The sequence below is a fragment of the Acanthochromis polyacanthus genome, chromosome 2, assembly GCF_021347895.1.
Source record: "Acanthochromis polyacanthus isolate Apoly-LR-REF ecotype Palm Island chromosome 2, KAUST_Apoly_ChrSc, whole genome shotgun sequence".
Taxonomy (NCBI): domain Eukaryota; kingdom Metazoa; phylum Chordata; class Actinopteri; family Pomacentridae; genus Acanthochromis; species Acanthochromis polyacanthus.
This window is the reverse complement of record NC_067114.1, coordinates 23,544,547-23,566,431: the sequence shown is the minus strand read 5'-3', so window position 1 is coordinate 23,566,431 and position 21,885 is coordinate 23,544,547. Positions and strand designations below refer to the sequence as shown.

General features: G+C 39.0%; 2 protein-coding genes across 2 annotated transcripts; both read left to right on the top strand.

Moving 5' to 3' along the window:
- Positions 1–189: 189 nt before the first annotated feature.
- On the top strand, positions 190–13,127 carry tars3 (threonyl-tRNA synthetase 3). Its single transcript, XM_022199415.2, has 19 exons — positions 190–536; positions 795–881; positions 2,604–2,791; positions 3,033–3,156; positions 3,379–3,503; positions 3,784–3,901; positions 4,181–4,245; positions 4,376–4,454; positions 4,600–4,746; positions 6,152–6,250; positions 8,496–8,662; positions 8,783–8,945; positions 9,094–9,231; positions 9,720–9,797; positions 9,898–9,998; positions 10,579–10,683; positions 11,051–11,123; positions 11,236–11,350; positions 12,543–13,127. Exons 1-19 carry the CDS (start codon positions 216–218, stop codon positions 12,689–12,691), a joined length of 2,442 nt encoding a protein of 813 aa, XP_022055107.2. The 5' UTR covers positions 190–215; the 3' UTR covers positions 12,692–13,127.
- A 693-nt stretch (positions 13,128–13,820) lies between these two features.
- On the top strand, positions 13,821–18,900 carry tm2d3 (TM2 domain containing 3). The gene is made up of 6 exons (XM_022199289.2): positions 13,821–13,974; positions 14,593–14,694; positions 15,918–16,078; positions 16,250–16,424; positions 17,371–17,446; positions 17,538–18,900. Exons 1-6 carry the CDS (start codon positions 13,845–13,847, stop codon positions 17,701–17,703), a joined length of 810 nt encoding a protein of 269 aa, XP_022054981.1. The 5' UTR covers positions 13,821–13,844; the 3' UTR covers positions 17,704–18,900.
- Positions 18,901–21,885: the final 2,985 nt, after the last annotated feature.

The window sequence follows — 21,885 nt, the reverse complement described above, 5'->3', positions numbered from 1 at the left end:
GCATAATCCAACATGAGAATGAGACAGAATCAGCCATGATTAGCAGACAGCAAATTTCTGGAGTCAAAAATCTGATAGTTAAGCAAAAAAGAGTGAAAGTGTTAAATTTGTGGAGTTTATTATTTACCTCTATGTATGTGTTTAATTTGGTGCCGAGGCTTTTACTTTGTAGAGGCAGCAGAGGGTCGCTGTCATTGGTCAGCTACTCTTTAAAGATGGCGGAGTGCTTGGCTGCACGTTTAGCCGCTCAGGAGGAGCAGATTAGACTCCTTACCAGGGAAATCTCCGGTCTGCGGGATGGGCTAAGCCGAGGTCTGGACGCTGCCGATGTTACGATCGTGTCCCCGGAGCTGGAGAGTCTTCGGACGGAGAATGAGAAGCTCCGGTACCGACTGCTGCACCTCCGGCGGGGTCTGCAGGCGGAGCTGCAGCTGGAGGAGACGCAGGGCGGGAGGCAGCAGGGGGGCAAGTGTGGCAAAGCTCCGGAAAGAAACAACAGCAAACCACAGCAGATACACAACGGAAATGATAATAGGGTAAACATAAAGACTGGACCAGTGAATTTTAGCCAGATTAAACGATTTTTTGGTAATATGAGTAACAGTAGAGCTTCACTGTTGTGAGCAGCGGGCCTCTGTCCATGGAGCTGCATGAGCGGCTACAGCAGCCCATCTCCAGAAATAGCTGCTTCACTCAGTGTCACTACGTATGTCAGCAGTCAGGACACTGAACACGTTAGTAATGTGATAAGAGCCCATTGTAAGTCTAAATAAACACTGCTGTCTCTTTAACAGGTGGAAACCCCCAGTACAAAAGCAGCTGATAAGAGCAAGAAGGAGAAGAAGCAGGATAAAGGACAAGCAGCTGCAGGAGTGAAAGAGGTGATTTAGGACCTTAAGGTTGTTCTGTTCACTCTCTGTACCAGCATCGATAAAGATGTCACATTTAGGTTGGCTTATTCCATATTGATTGATTGATTGATTGATAAACTTTATTGTCCCTTTCAGGAAATTTGTCTTAGACAGCAGTGCTACTGGCTACAGGCATGGGGTACATGCAAAAAACTCCAGACAAACATAAAAACAGTTTCATTACATTAGCAGAGGTCATCGACAAGCATGGTCAGTAGTTATTGCAAAGGTTTAACCCTCGTGTTGTCCTCACCAAAAAATGTTGTTGCCTTGTCTGAAAAAAATCCAAAAATTCAGAAAAATTTCCTCAAATTTATAAAAATTTGCAAAATCTTCAGGAAGAAAATTCCTGAAAAATTTCCCTCAGCAGTTTTATTTAAAAAAAAAAAAATCCCCAAATTTGACAGTGAAATTCACTGGATTTTGGTTGATTTTTTTTTTCTGAATATTCTTAAACATTTTTTTTTAAATTTGTTTTGTTCCACCAAAAATATTTAAAATTTTCCTAAACAAATTTTGAAAATGTGGAAGTTTTCACTGTAAAAAAAAAAAAAAATTTTCCCCCCACATTTTTAAAAATTTAAAACGGGTCAATTTGACCTGAAGGACGACAGGAGGGTTAAAGTGCGGTGCTCATTACAAGAATCAGTGAATTTAGTAGGAACAGTTAAAATGAAAGGGGAAAAAAAAAAATCAGTCTGTGCCTCTGACCTGACCCCTCAGAATTAGCTGATTTGTTTGTTCAATGACTTACGATTATTATTAAAGGACGCTATACAAAACGTGCCCTTCATACTATAGACATTTTCTGAGTTATTGGATCTAAGTGCATAGGGGTGGGTTGAAATCTTGTCCTTTTAATTTCAAGTTATTTTATCCATCATTTTTGAGTACTTCATAAGTACAAAAGATAGCCATGTGATTTTTTTTTTTTTTTTTAGGGATGTCAGTTAAATCTGTTGAAAATGGAATTGTTTTGACACAGCAGAAATTTGTCCAGAATATGAGCCCTGTTTTAAAATATAGGAATAAATCTAGGAATTTCATTTGTTATAACTCATTGTGACAAACCACATTTCCCACATGGTGATATGAACCTTGAAAGTTTACCCAAAATGCACTTTTTAAGGCTTTTCTTCAGTGAATTATTAGAAAACACATCCAGGATACAAATGTTTATTTCTATATTTTGTGCTACAATTACACTGGTGCAATATTGCTAATGAAATCATGATATATCTTATGTTAAATGTTAGTCATTGGGGGGAAAAATGGTGCTGAATGAAAACACGATTTTGACTTTAGATCTTGACAACTGGAGTGGATGTAAAATTGATTTGGTAGCAGCTTTCAAATGTACTGTTCTATCTCTAAAAATGTTATGTGGCAATCTTCAATAAAGGTAAATCAAAGAGTGCAGAATTTCAACTTACCTCTATGTAGTTTGAGGATCTGTGACTAAAAATGTTGATAATATGAAAGTGAATGTTGCTTGGTTTCATTAATTATACTAAAAAAAATTTTTAATCACCTGATTCCAAGGGGGATCAGATTGTTGTTTTGTTTTTCAGATTTGGTTGATTTTCTATGGAATGACCCAATTTCTTTCACAAGAAAGAGAAATATTGTTGGTGTTTAAATCCCTGACATTGATTACGGTGTTTTTTTTTTTTTTTTTTTTTCTTTCTGTAGCTGAATCCCTGGCCTGGATACGTTGCAGACCGCCTCAGCCTCTACGAGCAGCTGAAGAGAGAGAGTGATGCTCTGCTGGCAAAGAAAGCTGCAGACAGCAAACCAATTACTGTGGAGCTGCCAGATGGGCAGAAGGTGGCGGGCAAAGCTTGGGTCACCACACCGTATCAGCTGGCTTGTGATATCAGGTCAATACTTACACAGCTGATTTGACATGCACTTGGTCAATCTGCAATTGCACCATCAATTAATGTCAGCACATCTGACCAGTATAATTAATTATTTACTTTTTAAGCACCAAATTGTCTGTTTCTTTGTGACTTTCCTCAATACTGTTCTTAATCTGGTTTTTATGTAGATTTTAGTAATCCTCACACATAGTTGGACACAACATTTTTTGAGCTTTCTGTGCTGTGCTTGTTCCTTCAGCCAGGGTCTGGCCGACAATGCTGTGATTTCTCGTGTGAACGGGGCGCTTTGGGACCTGGACAGACCTCTGGAGAAGGACTGCTCTCTTGAGATCTTGTGTTTTGATGATGAGGACGCTCAGGCTGTGAGTACATAGAACTTCTGTTAATATTTTCAAAGATTGCTCTTAAAACTGTGCAGAGATTGCAGTCCATCTAAATTGCATTTTCTAATTTCTTCAGTGCGGTACAGTCCTACCATAGGTATAAAATTGCCACAGCATTCAAACAACATACTACCTTCACCGAGACTGGACTACTTTTTTTTTTAAAAGAAATAATTAAACGCATGTTCTTCTTGTTCCTAGGTGTATTGGCACTCCAGCGCTCACATCCTGGGGGAAGCAATGGAGCGCTTTTATGGAGGTTGCCTGTGTTATGGACCCCCAATAGAGAATGGCTTCTACTATGACATGTTCCTGGATGGACAGAAGTGAGAAAGTGATTTTCATGTCTGTGTTACTTTATTAGAAGACATTATAATGTTCACAGATGAGTTCTTCTCCAAGAAATCTGCAGATTTAATAGCAGTTTATACATTTGAATTTTTGGCATGTATTTCACTTCTTTTTGAATTTGATGTTGCCAGTTCTGCTTTGTTTAACTGAAAACCACAGGATTATCATTTTTAACAATGATTTGGCTACTGCAAATGTCAGGACAGCACTGGTCTTTGGTCACTGTAGTGATCTGAACATGTGTATTCTTTCCAGGGGAGTATCCAGCGCTGAGTTTGGGGACCTCGAGGCTTTGTGTAAGACTGTAGTGAAGGAAAAACAGCCCTTTGAGAGGCTTGAGATCAGCAAGGAGACACTGCTGAAGATGTTCAAGGTGAGATAAAGACTGCAACAGATATTCACTCCCTGCCTTGGAACCTTTGTGCAAATAATGGACCGTCTTTGACATCGGAGCTGTCCAATTTGTTTTATTCCATTTTGAACTATGTCCTATAATCCTGTTACACTTTCTGTAACTTTTTTGGTGATGACAAAAAATATTCTCAAACCAACTGATACTGGCTAGTATATTGAAATTGGTCTAGTCTTGTTTGCACTGTTTCCTGTGCAAACGAGGAGAAAACCGCTAACCCAAGGTGTCTGTACCTTCCAGTACAACAAATTCAAATGCCGCATTCTGAACGAGAAAGTCACCACCCCCACAACTACAGTCTACAGGTAAGTTGGTTACTTTTATGTAATTCGGTTAGTGCTGTGGGTATGGAAAGAAACATTAAATACATGAAATAATTTTATGCAGTCTTTAGCTTTGTAATGCTAACTGTTGTAACTCATGATTCTTTGATAGATGTGGTCCTTTGATTGACCTGTGCAGAGGTCCTCATGTCAGACACACAGGCAAGATCAAAGCCATGAAGATTTATAAGGTATTTCGAAAATACACACTGTCCAATATGATTTTTTTTTTTTATTGTCGTTGTCCCAGTCCACAAGCTCTCATAATACTAATATCGTCTGTAAAGGGAATCTTGTGCTAGCTTGTGTGAGTGTTGTTTTCTGCTCTGTCAACAGAACTCCTCCACTTACTGGGAGGGCCGCTCCGACATGGAGACTCTACAAAGGATCTATGGGATTTCATTCCCAGACTCAAAGATGCTGAAGGAGTGGGAACGTTTTCAGGAGGAGGCCAAGAACAGAGACCATCGCAAGATTGGCAAAGTGAGTCACTGTCGGCAATCATGTTTCAGCTGGTTTAGGCCTAAAACTAGAGACTGAAACCCAGTTCAAAGACACGTTAAATTTGAAATTGGATAATGTGATGGTTGACACATCTCCTTTGAGGTTTTTGTAGAAGCTTTTCCTCTTGAGTCTGTCAGCGGTTTTATAGATGTGGTTGAAATGAGCCTGGACCAAGACCACAGTCTTTAGGCCAACATTAGCTGTAAAGATGGATACAACTGACAGCACCATAGAAACTAAATACTTTTTATTCCACCGGCTGTATAGGCGATGTTTAGTAATATAATCCAGTAAGCAGAACTTAATTACTAAACAAATTTGGCAGTTTTTGATCATTTTACAACAGCATCCAGTATTTACATTGTGGCTTTTGACATTATAGCCATTGCTGTTTTGCACCAAATCGCCTGTTGCCACGATCTACCAGCTGAGGGCACTGTGTTTCTTCTTAAAAGCACATTCAGAATGTCTGAGTCATCTGAGCACCCCAGCTGGTTTCCCAGCCTGGGAGAGACAGACGGTAGCACTCATTACAACACCGTTCCATATTAAACTTGACAGTCAAGATAGTATTGTCATAGTGAGGTGACATCAGTGGCATGTTGTGTTAAAGATGGTGCTCTGTGGCATTTTACCAAGACGCCCCTTTTCATTAATGGAACCTCTGCAATTTGAAAACCTCTTGTTGCCTGCCAGTTTTTGAAACTCAGTAGTACTGAAGTGAGGAGGTGAAATGTGTGTGTATAAAAAAAGAACTGCATGTGTCAAACCCCTAATCCATCACTTCGCTTTACTTGAATTTTCGATTTCTAATCAGAACATTAATAATTTCACTTGTGTGTGGTACAGTTTATACACAAAGTGCAATTTGAAGTGCTTTGTAGCAAACAAGTAAGAGAAAAAAACTTGGAATACAAAATTAATGTGAGATTAAACGCAAGACAAAAAAATTATTTCAAAAATCCACTAACAGAATAATGAGGTCCGTTACCAGTCAATTCGATGAAACTACATGAAAGCTACACATATGCAAGACTGAAAAAATGTTTCTGAGATGGTAAGTTGCATTATTATGTTTATTGCTCTGTGATTGATGTAATGGAAACACATTGCAAACTTGAAGGCTTTGTTAGATTAATAATTCTGTTGGATTTAATACTGGTTCCCTTAATGAATAAGATCTGTCCTCAGTCTTTTAAGAAAAGTTAGTTCTCCTCTCCGGCTGTGAGGATACACCAGACCTGTCTCTTTCGTTCAGTCTGTCATCACACTGTCACTGGTAGATAACTCCTGTGGTGTGTGTGAAGAAGTTTCTTCTTGGCTGTACCTGCAGATAACGAGGATATGTGAAGTCATTAAAAAGTGGTATTTGTGTGCTTCACAGGATCAGGAGCTGTTCTTCTTCCATGATCTCAGTCCAGGCAGTTGTTTCTTTATGCCACGTGGAGCTTACATCTACAACACCCTCACAGAGTTCATCAGGGTAGGAGTGATGACTTTTCAGTTGATTTAAGACAGAAAATGAAGCGTGTCCAGTGTGTCTTGAGCTACAGAGGCCTTCAGATAATGATCCTCTAGTGTTTTTTTTCTTAAAATTATTTGTTCTCTACATTTATCCTAACCGCAAATCAAAATACTATTAATGTTGCATCTACATCATATCATTCTAATAGCTAATAATAGAGCTCAAGGGATGTGAAGAATGGGTTTTAAGGTCAATACTCGAATCATCATTGCATATTTTTGACTATTGTGTTTAATGAATTGCCTCCCATCCACAGTCTGCTTAATTATATCCCATTTGTTCATTATATTGTAACTGTGTTTTTCAGAATTGTTACCTCCATAAGCTTTGGTTGGTAATTGTGAAATAATTTGTTATAATACAAGTTATATTGACTGTTTTGCTACCGTTTCAAAAATGATTATTTTGGGTTCTCCATTAAGCTCTGTCAGTGTCAGCTGCACTTTATTTTAGAACAAAATCCATAAAGCATTTCGCCAGCATCTATGTAACATTTGTAGTTCTGAAAAAAAAAAATACTCCAGGGATTTTCCAACACAAGAACGCTTATAAATCATTTTCAGTCTAAGCCCATGAGGCTCAGGCTGTGCTTACCATTTCTAGTGTATTGGTAGTGATTGCCAGCTCATTGGTATGCAGATCACTAACTACTGACTTTTGCAATCACCAAGAAGCTCAAAGATAAGCTGTGAGTGAAATCTGTCTTTTTTTTTTTTAACATAAACTCACAAAAGAACTCTTTCATTTCAACAGTGAAAACGGATCTCTACCAAGTAGTGCTGATTAATTTAAAAAAAAAATTAAATAAATGATTGCAGGTATTCACTCCTTTTGAAGTGATTTACCTAATTCAACACAGCTGCAGCCATCTGGTGCACAAGGCCCACAATTAGTGAAAATATGGCCATCTTAGTGCAGTGAATGTGTCTCAGTGGATTGTAGTAGAAGGACACCTGCTTCTGGAAAGAGTACAGTGAATGCAGCAAAGCATAGTAAAATCCTGGAGGATGATCTGATATAGTCTGCAAGAGAACTGTGATTTGGGAGAAGCTTTCTTTTCCTGCAAGACAATGATCTGAAGCATACAGCCAAAGTTATGCAGAAATGGTTTGAAGAAAACAAGGTGAATGTGCTCGAGAAGTCGAGTCGGAGCTCAAACCTCAGACCTCAATCCAAAAGAGAATTTGTTTCTGGACTTGAAAAGGACTGTTTACTCATGATCGGCGTATAATTAAAAATATAAAAAATCAAAAATAAAGCTTAAGCAGTTTTGCAAAGAAGAATGGGGTAGAATTGCACTGTCCATATATGCAGGGCTGACTGAGACCTTGAATCATCGTCAAATTAAAAAAAAAAGATTTATACAAAGTAATGTCAATTCATTAAAAATGTAAAATTAAGAATTAAATGAATATGCATCCTCTTCAAATCATAATATTCACTCAGTGTCACTTAGCATTGAGCAATTAGATTGACTGCTAGAACAACCAGAGGATTTCACTTAAAATGAAATCATCTGGTTGTTCTAGCAGTTCAAACTTTTGATTTCAGACCACTGTATAACTCCTTAGCCAAGTCCAGTGACTCTACAGAAACTCTGTGGTGCTTTTGAAAATACATGTTGACATCTTGAAGAATTTCACGGCACTCACCCACAAACCAGACCAAGCCAAAAAGACCACACTGCACAGAAAGAGTGCAAGATCATTATCACATCACTTAAGTCGTGAAAGGAAAAAAAATAGATTAACATACTACAACATATTGCAGGAACATTCAAGACTGAGAACTTGCTGTGCAAAGAACCATGCTCATATTTATAACTGTTGAATAGTGACTAAAGAGACATGGTTTTTGGAGTAAGTGCATACATTTGTCATTTAGCTAAATAATAATACTCATTTAGTAAAAACTGACTGAGGACGCGTTATCATTTTTCACCACCGTCTTGTTCGATATTCAGTTTCACATATCCACAGAAATCCTTCCTGTTACACCAGTCTTCTCCTGCTGGCTGCTAAACAGCTCAACAAGCTGCTGAATATGTTGCTGAAGGGCAACAAATGAATAAATAAAACCCAAAAGATACTATTTTCATTGCAGTGGCTTGAAGTTTCATGCCAGAAGTCACGATTGAATTCAGCTCACTGAGGCACCTGTGCAGTCCAACTGTTTAGCTTATGTGGTTTTGTTGTTTTTGTAGGATGAGTACTGGAGAAGAGGCTTTCAGGAAGTAGCCTCCCCCAACATCTATAACAGCAAACTGTGGGAGACATCTGGCCACTGGCAGCACTACAGTGAAAACATGTTCTCCTTCCCTGTTGAAGATGACATCTTTGCTCTGAAGCCAATGAACTGCCCTGGGCACTGGTAAATTTAGAGCTCTCAGATCGAAAATATTGTGTATCCCAATGGTTGTATGTCAAACTGCACACAGAGCATTTTATGCGTGTCACAGTCATTTGATTTTCTACTCTGTGTGTGCTGTAGTCTGATGTTCGGCCACAGGCCTCGTTCATGGCGAGAGCTTCCCCTGAGGCTGGCAGATTTCGGGGTCCTCCACAGAAATGAGCTGTCAGGAACACTAACTGGGCTGACCAGAGTTCGGCGCTTCCAGCAGGATGACGCTCACATTTTCTGCACGATGGATCAGGTGAAAAACATCGGTGGTTTCTAACATTTCTGTGGGATGATGACTTTTGCTTTCAGGTTTTTTCATGTGAAAAATGTTTCTGTAAAAACAAGTACCTGCTTATTATGAGTCATTTCCTAAATTGTGACTCATTTGTTTTCCTTTGCAGATCGAATCGGAGATGAAAGGTTGTCTGGACTTCCTCCGCTGTGTTTACGATGTGTTTGGATTCTCCTTCCAACTTCATCTCTCCACTCGTCCAGACAAGTATCTGGGGGATATTGCTGTGTGGAACCAGGCTGAGAAGGTGAACTTTGTCACAGTTTAAGATGTAAAAATTAACTCTAGCTACTCTCCGCATATTCAGCTAAGATCTGATTTTGTTAAAGACGCTGCAGGGACTTTGGCACACCTTAGATTTCAGCAGATAAATGCCCATCTTGACACTGATGGATGTGGATGATAGAACTGGTTCCCTGATGTGATCACGCTGTAGTATCAGGTCTGTGAGTCATTGTGAAGTCTTTTGAATTTATGTAGGCGGTGTGTGGTCAATAAAACAAACAACTCATTTGTCTGACTTGATTTTTCTGTTACTTTTATCCACTTGTAAGTTGCGTAAGGGCATCACTTGAAATGCAAATATAAAAGTGCATTAGGCAGTGCAGAGTGCGACTGGAATGACGTTTTCTGAACTTAATTGTGCACTTCACTAGGACTTGGTCTGCTTCACAGTAATAGCCTTTCATATTTTAGATTTAAATTACATGTTAACCTGTGCCTCATCTTTGACAGCAACTGGAAAACAGCCTGAATGAGTTCGGGGAACCATGGAAACTCAACCCTGGAGACGGTGCTTTTTATGGCCCCAAGGTTAGAATTTTTCTTTTTTTTTTTTTTCTTCTAACAAAGATATAATCAGTTTGATTCTTTGAGGTCTGGAAAATGACTAATTATTTGTCGGCCATTGCAGATCGACATTAAGATCAAAGACGCTATTGGACGCTACCACCAGTGTGCAACCATTCAGCTGGACTTCCAGCTGCCTATTCGCTTCAACCTGACCTTTGTTGGGTGAGTCACCTAATCTAAACATTGACACACTGCTGAGTCTGTATGCTTTACTGCACCAAGGATTAGATGCTAAGCCCCCCCTCTGGATAAGATCTCTCAGCTTGCACGCTGTGCTCTATGGAGTCGTATTGTTTAATTGGTGAAGAGTTGTATGCAAATTTGCATTCAGTGAGCAGGTGGTGGTTATTGTCTCAAGAATTTCACTTAATAAACACAGCATGGGAAAACCGTCTATATGTCAACAGACAGCAGACAATACATGAGTAATTGTATTTATAGATTTTGCATTGGTTCAATTGACCCTGTGTTGCCTGTAGGAAAAGGGAGGACTGATAAAAGTCGACAGTGATTAGGTGACAAACAAATATATTTTGAGCCACTAGGTTGACACAGGTGTGAGTGAAGTGTCAATAACAAAGCATTTTTATTATAAATGAAAAAACTTTGCTTTTTTTTTTTAATGAAGCAGCACTATACAAATAGAATTTTAATTGAACTAATATAAGTAGTCAGATAGGTTTTGTTTACATGTAGCAGAGAGGTGTCATTTTTCTTTTTCTTATTTCCGCTGTGATGACAGAAAGGATGGAGATGACAAAGCCCGACCAGTCATCATCCATCGTGCCATCTTGGGCTCGGTGGAAAGGATGATTGCCATTCTCACAGAGAACTATGCAGGGAAATGGTGAGATTCTTTCTGCTGCTCTGTCATTTGGTAGCTTCAATTCAAAATTGCATATTACTCACGATGTCTGACGCTGAATATGACCTACTGTTTTGACCTGTCTTTTGTGTGATAAATCAGGTGGTCTTTGTCATTATCTGAGTTGTTTTTGTGATAGTATCCGGTTTTAGGATGGTTGTGAATGACATGCCATTTTCTTTTAACGCCACAATCCGCTGCAGTAACATCTCTAATAATTTTAACTTCCCCTCACCATAAAGAGTTCACACAGAAAGTCAGTTTTTTTGGGTGGAGAAAATGGACGTTAATCTTTCTATCTTTGCGCAAGTGCATTGAGATTATAATAGGCTGTCTGGCTCTCCATCAGGCCTCTGTGGCTCTCACCACGTCAGGTGATGTTAGTGCCTGTCAACCCCTCCTGTGAGAATTACGCCAAGAAGGTATATCTTCCACATCTTGACTACATTTTAATACCATCACATCGAACTTTTCCAGGTGTAAAATGCTTGTGAAACATACTATGTTTTAATGAACTGTATTTCTATCTTTCAGGTGTGCAAGCAGTTTTCAGAAGCTGGTTTCATGGCAGAGGCTGACATGGACTCCAGTTGTCTTCTGAACAAGAAAATCCGAAACGCTCAGCTGGCCCAATATAACTTCATTCTTGGTGAGAAAATGTACTTCCCCTTGTGAAATCAAATTGACATGCCAAGGTTTTAGAAAAAGGTTTTACCGTGACAACTTTCAAAAATTATGCTGTGTTTTACTTATTAATCTAGAAATAAATGTTTTACAAATTGCAGTCAACAAAAACAAACAGCATTTCAGTATTTAGTATTGGTATTTCTTGAAGCAGCCGTTATATTTAGCACAATATCAGTTCTCCTTGGTAGACTTGCAGTTTTTCCAAGCTGTTTGGCAGGCAGTTTGTTCCAAGCATCTTGGAGAACTTGCCACAGCTCTTCTCTGGATTTAGGCAGCCTCAGTAGCTTCTGTCTCTTCATGTAATCTTCAACTGACTCCATGACGTTCAGATCAGGGCTCTGTGGGGGCAACACCATCTGCTGCAGGGACTTCTTGTTCTTCTTGTCAGGGAAGATAGGTCTTTGTAAGTCGCACTGTTTGTTTGGGGGTTTTGTCGTGCTGAGGCACAAATTTGGACAATTTGCATAATGGATTAGAATCTAAACATCAAATATGCCTGAAAGTTTGTACACTGTTGTATATTTAATCAGTTAGTCCCACAATATTTATACTGTTTAAAAGACAGCTTTATTTTCTTTTTCTGACTGTTAAAATGATTCCTCCCTTGCTGATTGGATAATCCACTAAATTTAAGTGGTCTATCTTTTATTGTCACCACAATGAAACGAAGAAAGTAAACAGTGGTTTCAGTGGATTTAAATTTGAAGGAACACACCAAACTATAACTTATGCTTAAGTAAAATGACATCAGTGAGGCACATGAACTAAAGCAAGTTTGATACTGTTGCTATCAGGTCATCAAATACAATATAAATGATATATTACTTTTGATTTGGAAGCCTTGCAGATTTGCAGTTGTGGTTTCAAAAGGATCAGAAGGAAGGTAAAGTGTAGAATACTTGTAGTAAACAGGCTAAAACGTTAACTGCTGTGGTCTGTTTCACTGCACTGCTGTCAGTAGACTCACCATGAGAATGTTAGAGTCAAAATAAACCTTAACTGTTTATTGTACGAGAAATGGACCTTCAAGCTGGCTCACCGGCCACTATTGTTGAATTCAGAGGCACAGAGCAGAGACTGTGTTAGGGTAGCTGTGTGTGTTTGTGTGTGGCGTTACTTGGCCCATGTCGAGCTGTTGTCTTGTGTCTTGGCAGTGGTCGGAGAGAAGGAGAAGATGACTAACAGCGTCAATGTGCGCACGAGGGACAACAAAATCCACGGAGAACTGTCGGTGTCCGAGGTGATGGCACGCCTGACCCTGCTCAAACAGTCACGCTGTCGAAGTGCAGAGGAGGAGTTCTGAGCAACACAAAGAACAAAGCAGAGTCTTGCATTTCAATACCTCAATCTGAGGAATGCAGTCAGATGAGCAGTAAAGGGACAAATGATGACGCATATAATGATGGTTATCAGAAAGTGCACTACATAGAAATCAGTCAGAGTAACTGGGCTGCCCAGAATAGATTGAACTGAAATTCTAAGTAAATGTTATGAAATGAATGAAGCTAGCAAAGAACTTGGGAAATGCCCAAGTGATCATTGTGAAGGGTGGAAAAGATTTTGTACATGGTGTGGGTCAAATGGTTAGTCTGTTAAGGTGATCTATCTGAAGGAAAGTTGTTTGATGATTAAAGGCAAAAAAAGAGGGATCATTGTCGTAGTGAAATCCGAATGTAAATGTGGCACAGATAAAGGTTTGCCACCATGGGAAATCTCAGAAATAAAAAGCATTTGCCAAATGTGAGTGTGCATGTTTTTTTTCACTACTTTTGCAACAGAGGAGCTTGTTGTGTGTTTTTTTTTTTTTTAAATAAAACTAGTAGATGTCATAATATATTGTAGTAGTGATGTGCAGCCCTCCAGGATTTTTCCTCCCTAATCAGTTTATTCATTTCTAAGCAATGACATGATGTTGAGCAATTTGCAGTGACGTGTCAAGGTTAAAAGTTGACAATAACTCAATTTCCAGCTGTATTTTATAACTCTTGTGCAATGTACAGCACAGACTCACTAAACGTGTAACGACAGATCAAATCAGGAACATACCATAGTGTCAGGCTGTAAAATTTATTCCTCTCATAGTCCCTCTTTCCACATGAGTTCTCTGGTGCTTGCAGAAGGTTGGCTTAGATGACATGTGCAAAAAAAATGTGTTGACATAAGACAGCATAAATATGCATGTTCAATCATATTTATATAACAGTATGTTTTGTGGGTATAATATATGGTTGGTGTGGGAAGTTAAAGATCACATGGTTCTGTTACCTTTTTTACTGTATTTGAGAGGGAATTCGCAACTAATAACCTCATATTTAAAAAAATAAACTTCACATTAGCTTATAAAAAGCTTTTGAGTGATGTGTTGTCACGACCACTTCATGCCTGTACTATGGGAGACGCCAGTGTTTACAAACTACCTAAGGATTGCTAACGCTGGATTTTCCTACATGACGTGAATGCAGCTTCGTTTTGCAGCAACAATGGCTACCAACTGTCAGATGTGGAGACCGGACCGAGGACGCTGCTTTAAAAGCTACGGGATAATTATTGTATTGTTCATGGACCTGGTGTTACAGTGTGTTAACGGTATGTGTAGAGGGACAGTTACCGTTTAGCCTGTGTGCCAGGTTAACTTACAGTCGGGTTATTTGTCGTTGTCGGCTAACGTTAGCTTTCTCCTACTGAGTTAGCATTAAATGGTTAGCTAGCAAGCTAACTTGACGTTGGTCGACCCATTGACATAGCTAGTTAGCAATAACAACTTGACATGCAATAGGAGTTCTGATTGAACAACTGCTTATAAAATACACCAAACATCTTCTGGTAATTTCGTAAAATATGATAATTAATTTACAGTCAGCGACAACTAACGGCCAAGTGTTGGTGGTAATTTGGAAGAAGTGTTCTCAGCTAGCTGATGCCTCAGTGGAGCAGCTCGCTAAAGTTATAGCAAAACAGTACCTGAGATCTGATTTTTGATTTTTGATTATTGTCTCGTGTACTAAGCTTCTAATTTCTATCCAGTCATAAAATATAGTCTTTCTCGTAACATGTGAACTGAGTAAATGTAGGTATTTTTGGTCAAAACCTCTTTCCACACAGTACAATATGTAATGTACTTACCATGTTTTTTAACTGTTTACGACAGAAGACTGAGTCGGACTCAGGTTATGAATTATTTTGGTTATCTTTTTTCCTTGTCAGGATACCTGAGTTCTCCTCATGTTGGCCAGGACCCTCCATACACCAGAGATGCCCAGCATGGTCCTGTTATCACCAGCCCAGTGGTTCCTGCTGCTGCCTCAGGTAAAGCCAGCACTGATCATGCAGTGTTTCACAAAGATAACATGTTATTATTGATTATTTTCATCATCAAGAACCCTGAATATCATAATTCAGTTAGTTGTTTGGAACAAAACTGAAGAAGACATAATTGTTTGGAATTAGAGTGCCCTAAATCCCAGTAGCATCCTTGAATGACATGGATCAGCAGTCCAAAAAAAAGTTTCAAGGCAAAGATGTAAGATTCACTTTACTGTCCCACAATGTAGGAAATTTAGACGGGCTTCCACCCACATTGCATCCATTAAAAAACATTGCACATGCAATAAGACAGATCAGGGAACAAAACAAAAGCAGCAATTCTTCACTCTCGAGAAGCTAAAATTCTCAGATGTTAGAACTTAATCAGAATAATCAGTAATAGAATTAGGTGACCGATAAATGTTGTTAGGACACAGCTAGCATATGTCAACAAGACATACTTCAGATTTCTACCAAGACAGTATTGAAAGGAGTGGGTGACCGAAGTTTCTGTTTAACAACATGTTGATTTGTGACCTTTAACAGATTGAATTATTTTAAATTGTTCATGTGATTTTACCTTCAGAGCATTTTCTTACAGAAGCATGTGCTTTGGAAATAGTTTCCTTGTATATAGTCACAGATATTATTTGCAAATTTTATAAATAAATGTGAAAATTGTAATATACAGCTTGTGTTTTCCAATAACTTTCACAAAATGCAGGGAAAGATTAAACTTTATTTGTCTAGATTATATCCCACCAGCAGGATCAGAAAAATAATATCTGTTTCATAGTGGACTGATGAATGTTCAACTACATCTTCTGTGTATATTTCAAAAATGATTTTTTTTTTCTGTTTCTTTTTGTGTTTCACAAAAAAGAAAATCTTGCTCTTGTGTTGACCAGACTTTGTGGAGTTAATTACTTTTCAACAGAGCAGCAACAGTTTGCTTTTGCTGTCCAGTGGGCACACATAATGGAGCAATCAGGAAGTAATGGCTTGGCCCAGTGACTCTTTGTTGCTCTGCCTTCTTTGAGGACAGACTGTTAGTCATTTACCTCCCACAGCTGTGTTGTCCCAGTTTGACACGAGATTCAAAGGGATGCAATCATAAGCCTGTTGGCACACCCAATAAGGACCCCAGGCATAAAAGTGTAAAAGTAACTTGCGTCAAAGTTTGGCTATGCTGCATTAACTCTGTAACTCTTTTGGATGTTTTGCAGTGCCTCCTGAAGATAACGGGAGCTACACTTTCAAATGTCCCAGTGGAGGTTTGTGTAGTCGCCTGCCAGCTGATTGCATTCAATGCAATTATCAGCACAACTGCACCTACGGCAAACCAGCTTCCTTCAACTGTAAACCCAAAAAAGGAGTTCACTGTATAGTGAGTAGCATTTCTTCTTGTGATAAATCTGTGCTGCATAAAGCTGGAGTGAGATTTGTGCTTTGAGTTATAAAAAAATTGTACCTTGTTTTGAATCAGTTGTTTAAAGGACGATTAGTTTCAATTTGGGAATTGCTGTGTGGTGAATTATTTATTGTTGTGTAATTGCAGGGAGAGTCGGGACAACAGCAAACCAACTTCTCCCTCTCCATCACCTGTCAGTTCTGCTGGCAGCTGGATCCGTCCCAGTACCGCTGTTCAAACTCTACCAACTGTATGACAGTCTCCTGCCCACGCAAGCGCTACAACGCCACCTGTGATGTGTTAGACCATGTACATTGCTTAGGTATGAGAAAAGCTCTGCTCTAAAGCCTGTTTGATATCTAAACGTATGTGGAGTAATTATGTCTTAATCAAAGACACGAAAAGGGCGAAAGAATGAAACTCAGATTTTAAAAACTATTCTGCGTTCGATGATAAAGTGATCTGATAGCCTACTCCAGTGTGTTCTTGGCGTATTTCTGATTAATGTGACTGTTCTGGTTCTGTGGGTCATGCTAACTTTTCACTGGGGAAAAAAGCTCCTTGTAGTGTTCAGTTTTTACATTGTTCATATTGCATGTTTGTCTTGAGTCACACTGAAAGTAAACACAGAAATTAAGTGACCGAGGATGCCTTTTTGCCAACTGCCTAAGAAATAAGGTTGGGAAAGAAAACTACCCAGTTAGTCTCCTGTGCATGTAAACATGTGTGGGAAGCAATAAGGCACAACAGCATTTTTTTGTGCTGATACACATCTAAATGCAAACAAAATGTATGCTGAGCCAGTACTACCACAGTGTAGAGTGATTACAGCTTGTACCATTTTTTCAGTAGTCAGAGGATGTTTACCTTTCTCTCCTACGAGCTCTGTAATACCTAATTCTTAGTCTATCGGGTGATTAAGAGCAGTAAAATCAATAATTATGTTTAATCTGTTCAGGCATATCATACTTATCCTCGCAGCCAAATAGTCTTAAAGGAAACTTTTAGTTAGCAGGATTTAGAGTTACAGGATTTCTTCAGGGGCGTTATTACAGAATGTGGAAACTCAAATGAAAACCATGATATTTCACCAAAAATGTATTGAATTTTTCCTTTTAACATCTACATGCATTGTAAATTTGTCAGTGGAAATGCTTTTTCAGTCGAGCTAATTAGTTAGAATACTTTATTTTATTAATTTGTTTTGGTAATACTGTAATCATCAGGGTCACTGTACTATGTCCACACTGTGTCTTTTTCTCTTGTAGGTAAAAGACGTTTTCAGAAACGTTTATTCTGTAACTGGACTGGTGGATACAAATGGTCAACAGCATTAGCCCTCAGGTAAACTTGTTAGTTGTGTCATCATGAAAGGATTAGATGATGGAAACGCTGTAATATGATGTCTTACTCTTTCTGCTCCTTCCTTCTGTAGCATTACACTTGGAGGTTTCGGAGCAGATCGATTTTATCTGGGCCAGTGGAGGGAGGGCCTAGGCAAACTCTTCAGCTTTGGAGGCCTCGGCATTTGGACTTTAATAGATGTTCTTCTGATAGGGATTGGTTATGTGGGACCTGCTGATGGTTCTCTTTACATCTGAAGCAAAGCTCTGGAGACATGGCGGGTTTGTGCCCTCTTCTGCGTCACACCGCTTCACTCAGATTGAAGATCTGAGATACTGTGTTCTTAGCACGTTTGCCTGCCCAAACTCGCTGTGCAACACGTCTGCATCCCATCTGCTAACAGGCAGGAAGTGTTTTCCTCATCACACCAGCGATGACTCTACCCACACAACCATCAGATCAATCCTAATCATTGTGCGTCTGTCTCCTGCTGAGATTCTGCAGATGGAGCTGTGCAGGTGGATGAGGAGCCAGTAATTATGTCTGTGTAGTTGGTTTGACTAAACTGGTGGTTAGACTCTGTTGTGCTGATAGATACCTTTGGTTTCCTGTGAAGCGGTGCTTTCACAAACATCATGTCACCTTGGAGCTGTATATTGCTCCTCCCTTATTGCAAGGTAACTGCATCAGTGAGGGTCAAATAGTAACCATGGCTACAGAGCTTTTTATAGTGCCGCCATACGCAAAAGACAAATTGGAAGGTAACATTTATGTCCTGAAAGCATGAATATGCAAAATGGAATTTGTTGAGGTGTTTTTATGTCCAACGGATTGTTGGTTATGTGGATAATTCCAACGGTTATTTTGCATGTACTTTATTTTTCCTACATTGAGTCAGAAGTGCAGCCCACAACTGTAAAAACATTTCCCTCTGGGCAAGATAAATGATGCCATGGCCTTTTGAAGCGCATATCAAAGGTTAGAAAGTGAAAGTTCATTTTTAAAGTTCATATGTTGCATAAATAAATAAGAGTTACTGTAGTCTCAAACATCAGCTGGTTTAATTGTCATCCCTTACTGCAGCATGTTGTTGAATTTTTGGGAAATGTGCAGATAACAATCTCAAACAGTGTATGTTTGTTCATGATAATTATTGAAACTTCAGATGTGTTGCACTAGAAAACTGCAGCTACTTGTGGTTTCCCTTGCTGGCGATGCTGGAGATATCCTCTCCATTCAGCTGGTAATTTTCCTCAGTATCACTCTTCGCATTGTAAAGAAAAGAAAACTCTGTACTAACACTGTAAGATGTCTGATGCTTGAGACAATTTCTGTAAATATGTTTTCTGTTTTTTCAGTTGGGACACTGTAAATGATTTTTTTAAATAGTGAAATACATGTGTTTATTGAATTGTACTCAACACTGCTAAGAAATTGTCAGTGAATACACAAAATCATGTCTTAATGTTTTTATTTGCAGACACACTGACCTAATATATAATATGGTCGGGCTTTACAGTAACTCCATTGAATTTTTTAAAGGGAAAAACAAAAGACAAATAGTCTAACACTAATACAGCTGAGACAAAGTGTTCTAAAATCCATGTCAGCAGAAAAGAAATGACCAATGTGGGCTTCTTCTGTTTATTTTGACACTCATTCTGGACCAGAACTGTATTTGTTATTTCTCTTAGCTGCTCCATTGACTCCTTATAGAGACAGTGTTCTTCCTCTGCATGTCTGTAGAAGAAGAACTTGAGCAGAACGGATACTTGATTTCAAAAGGAAATGAGATGGGCTTTCTCCTCGAATGCTGTTCTCCCTGCAGTCTGATTGGAATTCAGAGCTCTATTATTAGCTGAGGTCATTTTCACAGATGTCTGTGCTTTTTCTCACATTAAACACAGCGAGTGGTGCCAGAAGCTGATGTTACCCACAGACGTGTGACAGAAGGACGAGGTCATGGAGGGTAACATCGTAGCCGAGGAGCACTCAAGGGCCCATGAGCAAGGCACTGATTTGCAAAAGACTGCAGTCAACATATTTATCAAGTTGTGACGCTTATATCAGTAAGTCAACTCTGCCAAGTTTTTACATAAGCACTATTCCACAATTTGCATAGACATGTACCGATGTTCTACAACAGGGTTAAAAGAGAAATATCAGGAGGAAAAAAATCATTTCCTTTCCAGTAAGTTCTTGGCCTTTGTGCCAACTTCTCCGATTGGCTGCCTTGCTGAGACGGTTGTATATTTACTCCACCCTAATTCTTGTTCCTCAAATCTGACTCCACCTCCTCACAGTCGCTCCAGCTCCCTCCCACAGACTGATGCAAGTGTTTGTCATGCTCTCTGAACTGAGGAAACTTCTCTTCTTCTTCATTCTTTTTTTTTTCTTTACCGTTTGGAGACCTGTAATTGAAACACTAACAAAGGGCTTTGTCACCCTGCATCCACAAGAGACTCATGATTACTGAGAATCCAACATGACCTCAGTTTGGTTCATACTGTGCTGTTCATGTGCAGATATAAATGGGTTTGTTATCAGTGAGTAGCTAGAGCATTTAAAGCACAGTCAATGGCCTGAATGCACGTGAATATGGATAATTGATTATATGGTTCCTGATTTTTAAAGCCATGTGTAACACAGAACTGTAATGGTGTGGGAATAATTTAGTAGAGCACTGCTTTCTTCACAATTACATGACACAAAGTAACTTCTATGTGAACCTGTGAAGTCTTTTTCTTCAATAGATCACCTCATATTACTAATTATCTCTGTGAAAAATCCAGTCTGGAGTAAATAGCTAAATTACTGTACTTAATAACTTTGTATTCATAGATCAATGCCTGCTGCCCAATTACAAATAATAGCCAGAATGCTATTTGGTTTTTGCTATTATCTCTCATTAAGATATTCCCATTTGCAGTGAGTATGGAACTGTCCCTAACTGTAATTATAAAGAACTTCATATATTGAGAGTAATAGCTTAATTTAGTGGCACTTTTCCCAAACAGTCATTTTTGGCTCTGTTGGAGTGAGCAGTCATAGGGAGTTGAGCCGCAACACTGCTGCTCAAAAACAGAACGCATCACGACTTCCTGATTTTGAGTTGCTAATCGTGCAAAGAGGAGAACAAAAGTTTATTCATTTCCCTCTTATGCAATTCCACTTAGTCCCTTTACATCGCTGACCCTCTGTATCTAAAACAGCCTAACAGATTGTGTCCTCCTATTAAAATCCCTCCTACGGGAGATAACATATCTAACTAAAAGTGGATAAACAGAACGCTGCAATAACATGATTTTAAAAGTCCAGTGGGTCTATGAGCATCTGACTATATTCTCTTCTCTCACATTTTATATCACTGGAGGACCTGACACAAAATACATTTGCCTGTATAAAGCGTTCACCACCCTGCTTTTTCATTTTGTGATGCAACAACAAGAACAAAGGAGTAATGATTTTTTTCATTGATTGCTAGAGAGCCATTCAGTGTCAAAGCGAAAACAAAGCAATGAAATATTATTGTACGCACAAATTTAAAACAGAAAATAACAGATTGTGTAAGAATGAACCCCTCTTGCCGTTATTGTAATCATGACAAATGATTTTCAGTTGCATACACCTGTATGTTAAATGTACTGCTTGTAAGTCATTTTCACAGAAAAAAGGCACATTCAGTGGATAACATCCTTTCTAATAAGAGGAGCCGTCCTGAAGCTTAGACGGTTTGTACTGTGGGCATGTTTCTCTGCAGCAGGCACTGGAAGGTTTGTGAAAGGAGAGGCTTACATATTTGCAGCAAAATACGGACAAATCCTGGAGAAAAACCTGCTGCAGTCTGCAAGAGAACTGTGCGAGATGACTTATTTTTCAGCAGTCCCCATCACAAAGCCACATTTAGACAAGAATGCCCTCAAAACCACAATAACACTGCCCAATTGTCAATTCAGAATCCAAACCTCAGTCCAATTGAGAGACTGTGGTAAGACTCAAATTGTCCTTCACTCACAGTCGCCATGCAACCTGACATCTTGCACCACCGATAAATTGGGATGTGCAAACCTAACAGAACACTTCACAAATATAGACTCTGAGCTTTAATTGCTGTTTGAGATGTGCCTCTGCTACATATTGAAAGGGTGGACACTTATGCAACCAGTTTTGTGTTAAATACATGCGAATCCAACCTGCACCATGTACACATTGACACTGCTCATTCAACGATAACTGTTTATTAGCTGCTTATGCAATAAACTACTCCACATTTGTCAAATTTCTGTATCTCAAATAGAGATATTACTTGTAGTCCATCAACACGGTTATCGTCCTCCCATCTGTGCAATTCAATTTAAAGCACACCAGTGTGCCAACTCTGCTTTCCAAGTCGGAGATTGCTTTTACACTCTTGGCACAGTAACAACATTCACTTAATC